Source organism: Porites lutea, chromosome 12, assembly GCF_958299795.1.
Source record: "Porites lutea chromosome 12, jaPorLute2.1, whole genome shotgun sequence".
Lineage (NCBI taxonomy): Eukaryota > Metazoa > Cnidaria > Anthozoa > Scleractinia > Poritidae > Porites > Porites lutea.
The window spans coordinates 9,089,050-9,103,362 of NC_133212.1; the positions used below are offsets into that span (position 1 = coordinate 9,089,050).

The 14,313-nt window shown below is 39.2% G+C and overlaps 1 protein-coding gene across 2 annotated transcripts in view; it reads right to left on the bottom strand.

Annotated features, from left to right (window-relative positions):
- Nucleotides 1–13,344, bottom strand: part of LOC140921226 (patched domain-containing protein 3-like) — a 91,957-nt gene extending 78,613 nt beyond the window's left edge. For both annotated transcript variants that reach the window (XM_073371205.1, XM_073371203.1), the window contains exon 1: nucleotides 13,191–13,344. In XM_073371205.1, coding sequence (XP_073227306.1) covers nucleotides 13,191–13,297 — 107 coding nt within the window. In that variant the 5' untranslated portion in view covers nucleotides 13,298–13,344. The remainder of the gene's footprint in view (nucleotides 1–13,190) is intronic.
- Between the last annotated feature and the right edge of the window lie 969 nt (nucleotides 13,345–14,313).

Sequence of the window (14,313 nt, forward strand, 5' to 3'; positions counted from 1 at the left end):
TTTTTGTGGTCTGTAACATTTAATATAATGCTTGGGAGTCATATTTGTTGACACAAAGCAGTGATTGATAAGTACAGTAATTTCCCAAGCAGGAAACTGCAACATAATGAACCTGAATCCTTTTACTAAACAGGGCAAGGCGCTGCGCTGTGAGGTCTGTGAAATGATTGTAGAAAAATGGTTAGAGGGTTCCAGCGATTTTGTTACAAATAGTATATCCAAGAGGGTGAGTCCTGTGACTCATCTTGTGAATAGTCAAGAGTCCCTGTCCATAAGTCCCAGTTAAAAAACAAGGAGTCCTTAATTGAAAATGCTTGGTATGGGCCTTTTAACCAGACAGTTAATCTGGAGACAGACACCAAAACTCTTAATTACAGTTTACTGAAATCAAAATATAGTCCTTCTATATATTTAAAGCACAGAAAGACTAAAATAAATATACATCTTTAAACAACAGCTACAGAAATCACACAAAAAGGATATTCTACCAAAAAGTCTTCAAATCGATCGATCATCCTTTGCATCCTACGGGACGCATGCCGTGAAATTATTATTTTGCGTCTTTGGGGAATTTTACTCGTGAGGGACGCAAGACGCAGAGGTAACAAAATCACTGGGGTTCAAAACCATTCCAAATAATGCACAAGTTTAATTTACTGAGAAAGATGGTAACAAATATTGTTGATCGATTCATACGTCCAGGAAGCCCCTACACAGAGTTGGGTAAACAGTGAAGACCAAGTTTGTATGCTACGGAAATACAAAACATTTAATCGAAAGTCAGGTTGTTGACCCGCAAAGGTTCGATAAGTCATGTTTTGACACGTGGTTTTGGTTACTCGTGCAAAAAAGTTAACAATAGTTCCAAAAGAGAGCTTATAATAATAATATAATAATGCCTGACTGAGAACGCTCAAGAAAAAGTTGAAGAATATATTTTTTTTTCAGTAACTCTGATCCCAGGAATAGGCACTTCTTTGACGAGAGCTCAGTGATTAAAACAACTGGTAAGTGGAGTTACTGTTGAGCAAACTTTTGACGTTCAGTCACACCAAAGTTGACAACTACGTCTTGAAGTTTGCAATTTGATTCCCTAACTTGCTATGTAATTGCCTACTTTATAATGTAGTACCCAATTTCCCAACAAACTCTGCAATGTGGCGTGGTAAATAATGTGAAATTGACTGTAACAGAGTGATCCAGACAATACTAAATATTGTGACACAGCCCCTTTAAGTCTTTATTTCAGTGGACAGCAAAACCAGCAGTGGAGTTAAACTAGTAAAACTACTTTTATTTATCCTGTATTACCCTATGCAAGCATCATATTGACCAGGGGGAAGGGGGGTACTCCTTAAATATGTTCTCTTGAAATCCAAACAATGTTCCCACAACTTGCAAAGCAACCAGCAGATTTGTTTACTGATCATTCTTTGAATAACCAAAGATTGGTGATTTTGAGATAAACACTGAAAAAGGGAAATTGAAGGTGGGACAATTTCTCTTTATTATAGTTTGGTTATTCACAAGTGTATTGATATAATGCCGCTTTTCAGACAGCATATTACAGCATAAGGACACATTGGCAATATAGACAGAGTGAACAACAGTTTACTACACAACTGTGACAGGTAACCGGTCAAGACTCAAAATATCGGGCGACATGACTATAAATTTCGGGCGACATGACTTCGGGCGAGATGACTTTCGGGCGACTTGACCGTAAAGCCTGTGACACAGGCACTTTAAAGTCATTTTAATTATAATTCAAGGAACTGAGCTTTCAGGAATAGTTTTGCTTTGTTTACTAGGTTTATTGAATTTTAACTCTGAATTTAAGTTGTTGAACTGACTGTAATGAAAAGAGTGAAATGCTGAGAAGTGAATTTGTTTATTAAAAATTATAAGCTCATATTTATAAGCTCTATAGAATAGTAGACTTAGTTTGACTAAATTTGACACTTTCTCCAGTTTTTTTTATCAGCATCATAACTATAGTAATCTGATATCCACACTCATAGCTCAGCGTACATTGTTGTCAGTTAAGACGTTACATGGTTGCGGTGACTGTCACTTGTTTTTTAGTTTCCCTTTCTTGCAACTTGAATACCAAGAAACAATATTATTACAACATGTGAGAAAAACAAAGAGGCATGATGTTTTTGTCAATTATTGATTATTAACTGTCGGTTTACCTCCCACTGCTAAAATATTTACTTTAGGAAATACATGTACATGTATATCCAGCATATCACAATGAATGTTTGGCTTTCAAACTAGATCAAACTCTTTCGAATGAAAGAGTTTGATGCAGCTCAGCCATTCAACATAACCCACTCACAAGAAAACATTGAATAGATCATTTGATTTTTGAAGTCAGTCAAACATTGAGTTGGGTTATCGAACGAAGTGGAACTCACATAAGGAATACTCGAAAGGAGCAAAATCAAACATTTCAGTTAGAAACAATTGATGAAAAGTGTTTTAATTATTGATCTAGTGTGAAAGCAGTCAATTCGATGTAAAGTCCTCCTTTTATTATTTCCATTTCAGAGTTAAATTCTAAAATAAACATTTTCTGTGAAAATGTCAATACATTTATTTTGTTTACCAAGGAAAAAGTCTTTAAATCTGCAAGCTGAAATCATCTCGGGAATCATCTCAATTATTACTCCTCACTCCTTAATTGGCCTCAATTGTAGCATCTGAATCCAGCACTCGTCAGATTTCCCTGGCTTGTTGAGTTGACTTAGTTTTCACATTTTTTTTTCCAATATAATTTGGTTTCTTTCGATTTTGTTCAGCCATCAAACTGTCAAAAAAGCTGGTTTGATATTGTTTGATGGCCAAACTGTTTTGTTCGGGGAAGTTTGATGGCAATTTCAGTTTTGTGTAATACATTGTACACCGGAAGTATACATTTACTGCAATAAATTATCTGTTGCCCACCAGGGTGATCGCTTTACAAGTTCTGAGAAAATCATTTCTTGCAACCAGACCTTGTTACTTTCCACTGCCTTCCCTGGTATTGACTCTGTACGTGTAGATGATAATGTGCAACCTGAGGGATGTTGTGCCCTTGAAAAATAGGCTTTTTGTTACTGGTACTGGGAATCATAGACAGCCTCTGTTTACATTTACATGTATGCAGGCGACATAATGTACTAGCTATTACTATGAAACACAACTGTATATATGTAGATGTAATGTGATGAATCAGGGTTGTCAGAAAGTTTTGAAGTAGATGGCTGAGTTGTCAAAGTAAGCGGCCAGTAAATCATATGTATATTACTCATTTAGTAATCGGTCAGTGTAAAACGCAGACTGCGGACTGCAGACTGCAGACTGCGGACCAGGGGAAAAATGCAGACTGAGTGTAAAATGCAGACTGCAGACTAAGAGTAAAACGCAGGCTGGGGTAAAATGCAGACCGAGCATAAACTGTAGTTGTGGAAAGGTTTAAGGGTCAAAAAATTCTGCCGCAAATACATGTGAACGAACACTTACTTGACGACATCGGCTTTCACAAATCCATTCAGGACTTTCTTCTCTAGAGCGATGTCGACGACCCAAAAACATAATATATAGATTTAGCCAGGGCTAAAAGCGAGGCTCCCAGTAATAAATTTATAATATAAATCAAACAATAAACTTGTATTCCACAATTCAGTTAACTTTAGAGCACATTCGTGTGACTTTTCAGGGAAAGGCTAAGTGATTTTATTTAAATCAAACAATAAACTTGTATTCCACAATTCAGTTAACTTTAGAGCACATTCGTGTGACTTTTCAGGGAAAGGCTAAGTGATTTTACAAAAAAATAATTTGCAAACAGCCCAAGAGTGAACCAAATCTGACATCGAGTTGATAGCCTCATAAGTACACCCAAAAACTGGCAATCATCTTCGATCACATTTATTAAGAGCCATAATGGCTCTTGATCACCGTAGATTAATTAGGCCTGGAAAAAAAATTCCGGCCGAATTTTTTTTCGACAAGTTTATTTTGCAAAATCTTGCCAACAAATCTGGGTGCGTGTAAACCAACCTTTTATATCATTTATACATCACATCTGAGGTGAAACAGTACTATGAGGCACTGTTTTTATCATACAGACCTCGGACAACAGAATGCAGTATTTCACAATATTGCGATACAAATTGCTATTCAGGACGATCGAAGCACGCGTGGGCTTTAGCCGTAAACAGTTTAAAAAATTTTCAAAATCATCTATACGGCCAGCCGGTTCTGACTTTTATAGGGCTAGCAGTGGCGAGTGTTTGAATGAACATTAACAGAGTTACGCTCCAACATAATAAAGAATTTATTATGGTTATTTTTTATTTTAAAACGGTTTAACGCGCGGCATTTTGAGTACTCCGGGAAGCGTTGTTTACTGAACGACTGAAAACAATCGGCACAACGATTAAAATTACAAGAAAGAGTACTAACAATCGATAAAAGAAATATAATTCGGTGAAACATATACAGAGACGACAATTTTCATTCAGAAAGACAAGTATTAAAGTGTCTCTAAAAATCCTGAGTCTTCGAGCTTAAAGCTGAAGTTTATGTTTTAAGCCGGCTTCCCGGTGTTTGCTTTTTTCAAAGACGAACTCGAGGCAAGAAAATCGCTCAAACCTTTCTTTTACGGCCAGAATTACAACTAAACATTCTTTGAAACGTTTTCTTTCTATTTGCGGTGAGAAAATGTCTAAAGGCTTTTTAAAGATCTGTAAGCTTATAACAAACCTGATAGTCGGTCAGATCATTGTCTCAAATCTTACAAACGTGCGTAAACAAAATAGCCGCATAAACTACAACGCTCGACTTCATTAAAGTAGGAATAAAAAACAAACATCAAATACAATAATTACTTACGCTTACCACTCGAGATGCAGCTCCTGAAAGGTATCAAGTAAGGCCAGTATCGCTTCAGACTTTGCAACCCTCTTACGCATTAAGCAAGATGAAAACGAAAACGGTGCCATCCGAAATCGGATTTCCTACTTTGACTCAATCAAAAACCCAATAAACAAACTAGCCATGAATAACAGAAGACTCCTGATAGCAGCTGAATTTCATTTTGTACATCCAATGGAAAAAGAAAGTTAAAAACATCACAAGTTGACACAAAACTCTGTCAGCTTCAGCTGTCAAAGTAAACAAGATTCAAGATGCTGCATAAATTTTCCGCATGAACTCACTTGTCAAATTTTGACCAATCAGAGCATAAACATTAAACGTAGAGCGTGACCAACGCGTGAACATGGCGAGAAAAGTCAAAAGCAACTGTCTTCCCTGCATGTAGCAGCTGGCTGAATTTTCGCGTCCGAGGTCAGTTTGAAATCAAAATTTTAATTTTCGGCACATAAACACAACATATTTCATATGAATTAAAAAAAATTAAACTTTAGCCTGCGATCATTTGAAAACCAGTACCTTGTCAGCGGATAACTTCAAAAAAACACTTGACCTCGATGGGTCGACACCTGAGCCCTTGATACAGTCAAGTGATACTGGTCAGCGGACACCTTCCAAATAAATCACGTCACCTCAATGAGTTGACACATGAGCCCGCGATATGGTCATGGGATACTGGTCAGTGGCTTTCCTGTTTTGACAGCTGTCAGTTGACCATATTGTGAATGTCCAATGTAAAAGATGTGGACTTGGCAAGACACCCCTAAGACACCCCTCCCTTCCTTTTGATAGTCTCCCCTACCCCACCCGTACAATCCGTAGACGCGTACGTACGTACGTACGTACGTACGTACGCTCGGTCAATCACGTGACAACCAAAGGAAAAGAGGTTGACCATAATCTATGGGTATGGGGCTTTGTCCCACGCGCGCGAAGCGCGCGTGGGAGCCCCGCTATAATCGCAATCTTGAACCTTTTTTCCGTCCGAGAGACCTCACGCTTCAACTTTAGACGCGAAGTTTTCGATATACGTGACAAGGGACCGTGAATTGGTACAACACCACGATGTTTACGCTTAAATGGAAGCTGCTGACCCAAAATACTGTACAGGAAGAATTATGGCGATAAAAAAGGGAGTAGATCATTCCAACAACAAAGAAAGATGTTCTGCAGCAAATTTGGATGATCTTCTATGAAAGTATTGCAAATCAAGGTACACAGACTTAAGCTGTTCGGATGTTCATTGAAACTTCTGGCGAATGTGCAATGCACTTCGACTAGGAAGCGAAGTGTGTAACTGATACCGGCTAGCTATTTCACCAATTTGGAGAAGAAGGAGCACAAATGTTTAAAAAAGTCTACAGTCTTTATTCTGCATTTTGCACCCAGCCTGCGTTTTACTTTCAGTCTGCAGTCTGCAGTCTGCAGTCCGCGTTTTACACTGACCGATTAAATAGTAATTGTTTTAATCTTATGAGAATATCTACATTAGTAAAGTTATCTTACTGATAAAAGGTTTTATCCTCGGTTTTTTTTATCCTCGGTCTAAATATGACTTTGCATTCCGGATTGTCAACTTTCCTCATATGGACAGCAACATTCCCGCCAATCCAGCTTACGGTGTTTACATATCTCAACTGGTGAGATATGCTAAAATTTGCACGTCCAAAGTTGACTTCATAAATAGACTCCGCGGACTTTCATTACGTCTCAGACAACAAGGCTTTGAAACCAATCGACTTCAGAATTTATTTAATAAATTCGTCAATCGCCATGGTCTTGTCGTCGAGAAGTATGGTGCAGCCTTGCGGGAGATGAGATTAGCAATCCAGGTTTAATTGCACCCTCGTATCCTTACATTGCTTACTTATTACTTGGATTTTTATTTCAGTTGTGTCTTGGTAAGTGTGCGCGCGCAATTTAAGTTTGGGCGCGTGCATTATTTATTTATTTAAGTTGCGTGTACATTAAGTTCGTTTAATAACGTCTTAATTTTGCTTTGCGTTATTTTCCTCACTTATATGTGTTGTCCGCAACTGTGCTCACACGGTGGGTTGCTCCTCCTGAAATGTTCTGCAATTGGTATAGGATTTAATGGAGCCAAAACCAATTGTGGAATTGCACGCATTTTAGGCATCCTACTGATGAACAGTTGGGACACGTAGATATATTTTTTAGCAACTATTATAATTTGCAGTCTGTCTACTTTGAATTTGAATATATCTGTCATAAAGATCAGCTGGGTTATCTGATTATAGACCGTACAGACACCAACAATCACTGCAACTTATGTGGAAAATGACCATTGCTTTTACTGCGCTAAGTGGCAGCCGTTTTTGGAGCAGACATGTCTTACACAGCGAACCTAAACTTGAGAACACAAACTGTACCGAGACGATTTCTACTGCAGTAACGAGACATAAACAACAGACCTTAGGTCGCCTCCGAACATGGATAATAGAAAGACTGGATAGGAAACTGGCTGACGCGATCGGTTCCAACATAGTGGAAAAATGTGACCTCACATTATCGAGAGCCATTCAGCCTCATTCGACGTTTTGCGCATCCTATTTTTCCACGCATATTTCACTATCTCTGTCTTCGACTATACATATTGGCCATGTTTTGAAGTAAAGGTTGAAGAGGACTTGCTCTTGGAGAAGACAGTTAGAGGGTACAAAACCGGTAGAGGCAAAAGACAGAGGAAATGATTGTGAAAGTTGTGAGAGCAAAGAATTACTCCAGCGCCCGATAATTTTATGCACTAAACGGGAAGCCTGACTACAAAACTGCAGTGACCCTCAAACTCAGTTAATTTGTCTCAGTCGGAAAGAAGTAATTAATACACTTCAGAATTGATGAATAAAGCTTCAAGCAAGTCCTGATCACAGATAAATTAGATGCCACCTTCTGGCTCTCATGCATGAGAAAAGCAACTTTGTTGCTGTTCATACAGAAAGATTCATTGATTTGTGCCCTCTCAGAAGAGTACTTGACCACAATTTTACTGTCTTCATTAACTAAATGTGTTGAGCAAATCCTACAAGAAAGACAAAGAAAAGGAAAACTAAAACACTGTTTAAAAAATAACAACAACACTTAGGAGCCTAAACGGAGGTCAAAAAATGTCAGGAGGTGCTTTCGCATTCATGCTACAATTATTAGTTTATGTAAGGGAAAAGTACAAAAATCATTCGAGTCTCTTCAGTGCCTTCAAATACAAGCTGCGAGGAGCGAAGTGAAGCGATTGTATTCACTGGATATGTAATTTAGTAGTTTTATTTTAACATTCAGTTAAAAGATGAGCGAAATTAACATACTGCTAAGCAGGGATAATCTAGGATATTTATACTTGAGCGAAACAGTTCTCAACACAAACTAGTCTGCCGATTGGAGCTTTACACGCCGTGTGCGTACACTTGCTCGGCGTCAGCTCCGGAAGTAGTTAATTTCAGCCATTTTCAATCGAAATGTATGACTGGAAAATAACAGCACTCAGTCTGTAACTATGCCTATGCCACAATTCCATCCTTAAAAGATCTGTCAGTCGTAGTTATGAATAGAAACAAGAAGGAACCTTCATAATAAAGGCGTCCCAAAACAGTCGCCTAGTCTACTAAATATGGCTCTGGTGAGGTCAATTTTTGGGACGCAATTTTCTCAAAAACAACGACAAATAACGCAAAACAACAACAAGAAGTGCTTACCTGGAAGGTTCAAGTGTGGCCTTGAACGGTCTCCATCGCGGTAAGACAGAAAACGAAGGGAAAAACAAACACCAGAAATTAAAGTACCACTAAAAACTCCGAAAAAGAACAACATGCAGGCAAACAAACCCTACATTTCGACTGGTTTGCGCCACATTTTCGCCATCGTTACGTCACAAATTTCAACTATAATGGAACCATCCAACGCCATCTTGGAGCACGAAACAACCGATCCGCGAAAAGAAATCAGCCCACGTGACATAAGTTTCCTATCCAGTCTTTCTATTATCCATGCTCCGAACAAATAGTACAATAGTGTAAGGTTTTTCAAATCATGCCGCTGGTAAGTGTTTCATTTCATCCATCTTGTCCAAGTTTTGATGGTATGCGTTCCATTGACAACAAAAGCCGCCAAGTTCTCCTGAGCAAATAATATTTCCTCTGATCTTCAATGCAATGATTGGACAAATCTTTTGTCTCTCGCTACTTCTGCTAATGCGTATCTGATGTCAATTCTTTCCTTTGTGAATACCGTTTGAGCACTCCAACTTTTCAAGTTGAGATTACAGCCACATAGTCCTATTAAACCAGATTGAAGTGACCTCCGAGACCTGAACTTCGATTATGCCATTTAGTGGTTTCAGGAGCTGGTGGTGCAATATAAGACCTTCACTGCGTTGTCCATGTACTATTAGGGACCTTTAGCATCGACAACGAAACGGACGACGACGACGCTTCGCAACTGAGGCATACCCGGCCAAGGGTTTCGTTTTCGGGGGAAGAAACGAAGTTAAAGCAGTGCAGCTTCCGAACTGTTCAATTAAGGATTAATTTGGATAGTTTCAGATAGGACTTTCCTTTACAAATAGGCAAACTTTCCAATTTAAGAAAAATAGGACAGCTGGTCTAAGCCAATCAAATGCCAGAAAATACAACAGGTAATGCAAACTAGCCAATCAACGCAAAGTCCCTGTGACAACGCGCCACTGAAAAAGTTTCGTTAGCCTGCGTAGCAAGCGTTTCTATGCGGTTTAGGAGAAAAGAACGAGGAACGAGAGTCAAAGACCGCGAGAAAAGTGGCGCAAGTAAAAGAGCGGGGAGGGGTTGAGGTTCAACATTCATTCGCAAGCTGGCCAACTGATAAACTACAATCCCTATTTGAAAAGGCCCGTTGATCGTCATTTTTTTCTTTTTTGAAACTCGATCTCAAACACATACTCGATACCTTCCATATCGTGAAAACGTCCTCTAGATCACCCTTGTTTGCCTTTCTCCTGCCTGCAGTCAGCTACATGCGCTTTAGGGATTTGCCTAGGTCCTCGTCCCCTTTGCGTCTATTCTCTGTGACTTGATTTATTACCAGGTGAAGATGTTTGGGTCTATGTTGCGATACACGGCTGTGATTTTGCGTCCGTGATACAACCATTCTAAAAGCGGAGCATAAAGCAACCGAGAGAAACCGTAAAAGCGTTGGGTCACGGCTCGTTTGGTTCGCTTCAAATAAGTTTTCATATTTACTCCAATTGCCTTATTCGAGATATTACGACTCCCTTGAGACTGAAATATTTACCTCGGAGAATCAAGACCACGTTTCGTCTTTAGTCTGGCGATCGCCAATCAAACCCAGGGATCAAAACACTCACGCCTTTTCTGAAAAACATTACGGAAGAGAGCGATTTGGAGAATTTTCATGATCTCATAGTGGCCTTAGATGCTTGCTATTGACTTCACAAGACAATTTCAATAAGTTTATCGCGATTCGGAGACGATCGTGCGATCTAGCCGACTAATGAGCGGCGACTAACTTCCTGCTTCCCATAAGATTTTATGTACTGTTTGGTTTATATGCATATTTTTATCCCATAGTTAAAGAGATTTATAGTTCATACCTGGATTTGCTTAACTAAAAAAAAAAATCGTCCATTAGAAGTGTTTATATATTTGATGGACTTTATTACCGGCCGAGGAGGGGGAGCCCGAGCAAACAACAAGGTGAGGGATCGTCTCTCATAACAATTTTATTTTCATCGACAAGTTTATATTAAGTTGAAAACAGTGCCCATTTGAAATCCTTATGCGCAAATAAATCTTCTATCAAGCAAGGGGAAAAGAGACCGAAAGAGCCGATCAGCTACTGCACAATGGGAATTTCACCGAAGCTACAGCCGCAGAAATAAACCACGATCTTGTCTGTGCGTTCATTGAAGCCGAGCGCAGTATATCGATTTTGTTATAAAGTAAAACCTAACCTCACCGTTTTAAAATCCTGTATGATGTTGTCTGGATCTTCGATAACGGTTTTGTGTTTTGGTAGAGATTTATAACAATTTATTCCCCCACATAAGTTTACATAAAAATTTGCATACACATAGCACACGCCGCATGCAAATTATTTTGAAGTCACGCTTTCAGTTTCCGCACTGGGTTATGAAAATGTTTTGTTTCCAAAGGTTATTACAATATTCAAACTTATTTACCTTTTCTGGTTTAAAATAGAACAAACTCTTCCTGGATTTGGCGTTACTCGCTTCACGACGACTTCCGCTTTGGCATGTTTTCTCAGCCCGTTCCTAGGAGTTGTGCCACTTGGCTGAGACGATGTCTTAATTCCAAGACACTTTCAACGGCTCATTACGGGAAAACTAACAGGGGTAGACCCGGGTAGACCCCAAAATTTGCAAAGAAGAAAGGTTGAAATAACAAGAGGGCCAAAATAATTCGATAAAACCGGTAACAGTAACCAGCAAAGAATCCAAGAAGAACGGCAAAAACAACACTCAAATCATCATGGCGGCCTGCACATGACCGAACAATTCAAACTATTCACAAAAGCTCAAAAAAGCAACACAACTGCTATCAAGATAAAGTGTTCCAACAACTTTCCATGGCGGTATAGTGTCGAAATTACCAACAGAAGCTTGGAATAAAGCCAAAATTTCACCACATATACCTCTAAAAATTGCTCTTTCCAAGCGCGAAAATCACTCTACAAATGACGCATTCTGATTGGTCGAATCTCGTGACGCACACAGCCTGAAGGAGTTCATAAGAACTCGTTGAAACGTGTCGGTGCGTTCAAGATCGAATTGGAATTTGAAAGCGTTTTCTTTGCTACGGTTAATGAAAAACTGATAACTCGTCTTTGGAGCTAAAAAAAAACCCAACGATACCGTTGTTCGGAGTAGCATGTCTGGACGTCAATATGATGTAGGTATTTTGGACAGCATTCATTTTGACAAATTACTCAGCGAAGCTAGAGGTGAACTGAGTAATTTATAGGTGGTTTTCAAGCAATCTCGGGAGACACAGATAACAATGGTGAAATGAACAAATGCTGGTGTACAAACAAAGCGAGCTAACGAGCGATCTTTTGTTTACCGTCCACCAGCATTGCGGTGATGACGTAACGTGAAAACCACCTATTAAAAGAAGTGATAACCATGAAATCCACACATGATTTTGATTCCACACTATGCTACTGATGAGTGATCATGCGCAACAGTGAAAACCATTTCCCTGGCTTGGCTTTGGATGAGCAACAAATAAAAGAATCCAAGGCCCCAAGCAGAGCCTCCTTCCTTTTCCCTACAAATTCACCAAGGAAGGTCGAAGGAGACTCTTCTTGAAGAGTAATCATGAGGCAAAATGTACATAGCAAGTGGTGTGTTTAGTATTTTGGCATCAAGGTAGGCGTATGCCGGATCAACTGCTAGCTATATCATTTGTATTAATCAGGTGTTTCAACTTTGACGGGCAGCCATCAAACAATTACCCTACGGATTTTAAGAAGCTGGCAGCGAAGTCGTTCCATGACAAGAGAATGAATAACATGCCGAATTGCTTGTACAGTGAAACTCGTTACGTGATATCCCTTGTTGAATGCTCTACAATGTCGAGGAAAAAAAACAGTGCTGATATTTGCCCGCGGCATTTTTCTTAAGAACCCTTTCTTTATTTCTTTTGCTGCGGTTGATAAAATACTGATAGTTCCTCTTTGCGGCTGGTGTTCAAAACTCATGTTTGTGTATAATTTTACGCAAATGCTTTTGAATTGATGACACGCTAGATGCTGTAATGTTATGTTTGTCTCATTGTATAAATCGATAGAAGAATAAAAAACCTTAACATTTCAAATTGCACCAAAACCCAACGATAGCCCTATTCGGAGTAGGACGTCTCGACGTCAAAATCATGTAGATATTTTGGACAGCATTCATTTTGATAAATTACTCAGCGAAGCTAGAGCTGAACTGCGTAATTTATGAAAAGAAATGGTAACCATGAAATCCACATGATGTTGACTCCAGACTATGCTACTGACGAGTGATCACGAGCAGCAGCGAAAACCATTTCTTTGGATGAGCAACAAGTCAAAGAATCCAAGGCCCTTCCGCAGTCTCCTTCCTTTTCGCGACAAATTTTTCTAGGAAAGGCGAAGACGACTCTGCTTGAATCTCCATGACAAGGGAATGGATCGGATGATCTATATAATATCACTATAAGGACCATAATCACTGAGATTCTTCATTATTTGACAGACATAAAGTAAAAAGTACCCACCAGTAAAATCCTTTATCCATCGAGCCAGTAATAAAATTGCTTATTTTTGTAAGACACAGACTGCCACTCTTTTTTCTTTGAACATCTTGAGACAGAGCCTGAGCCATTTTGACTAGTTATCCTAGATCGTGCGATCGAGTTTGACGTTAAAAGTATAAACCGAACGCCTTCGATACAGCCTTTTATACCGGCTTTGTTCAGTTCATTGCGCAGGGTTAATAAACCGGAAAACAATTATTCATGGGGGAGGGGTACAACAAGAGGCAGGTCACTTTGTGGCTCACTGTATAAAATAATATTTTATTAAGAACAGAAAGACCACGTTTCGTCTTTAGTCTGGCTTCAAATTTTGTGGATCGCCAAAGAGTCGTTTTTGCGCGGTCGTAACAGGGAACCAGTGTGTCTCCATCGTTCTTTATACCAGAAAACGTGTTTATCTAGCGCTTTCTACTAATGACGTTACAACTTTCTGGTCCCTGCTGTGACTCAAGTCACGTTGGGCAACAAATTTTCGTCGTCTTTGAAGATGTTTATCGCTAAAATAAACAAAATCCAGCTTGGTTTCGATAATAAGTATCCTGAAAATAATCAACTCGTGCCAAGACAGCGTTAAACGTGGAAAAAACTGTACAGATGAGTGGTTTTATTTCTTATGCGGCGTCATAATGCTGTGGATAAAATTATGTTAAAATGTGTGAAGAGCAAGGCTTCATAGCTGTGCGTGTTGTAATTTGTAATTCGTTTACCCACGGAGCACTAAGGAGTTCATAAGAACTCGTTGAAACGTGTCCGTGCGTTCAAGATCGAATTGGAATTTGTAAGCGTTTTCTTTGCTACGGTTGATGAAAAACTGATAACTCGTCTTTGGAGCTAAAAAAAAAACCCAACGATACCGTTGTTCGGAGTAGCATGTCTGGACGTCAATATGATGTAGGTATTTTGGACAGCATTCATTTTGACAAATTACCCAGCGAAGCTAGAGGTGAACTGAGTAATTTATAGGTGGTTTTCAAGCAGTCTCGGGAGACACAAATAACAATGGTGAAATGAACAAATGCTGGTGTACAAACAAAGCGAGCTAACGAGCGATCTTTCGTTTACCGTCCACCAGCATGGCGGTAAT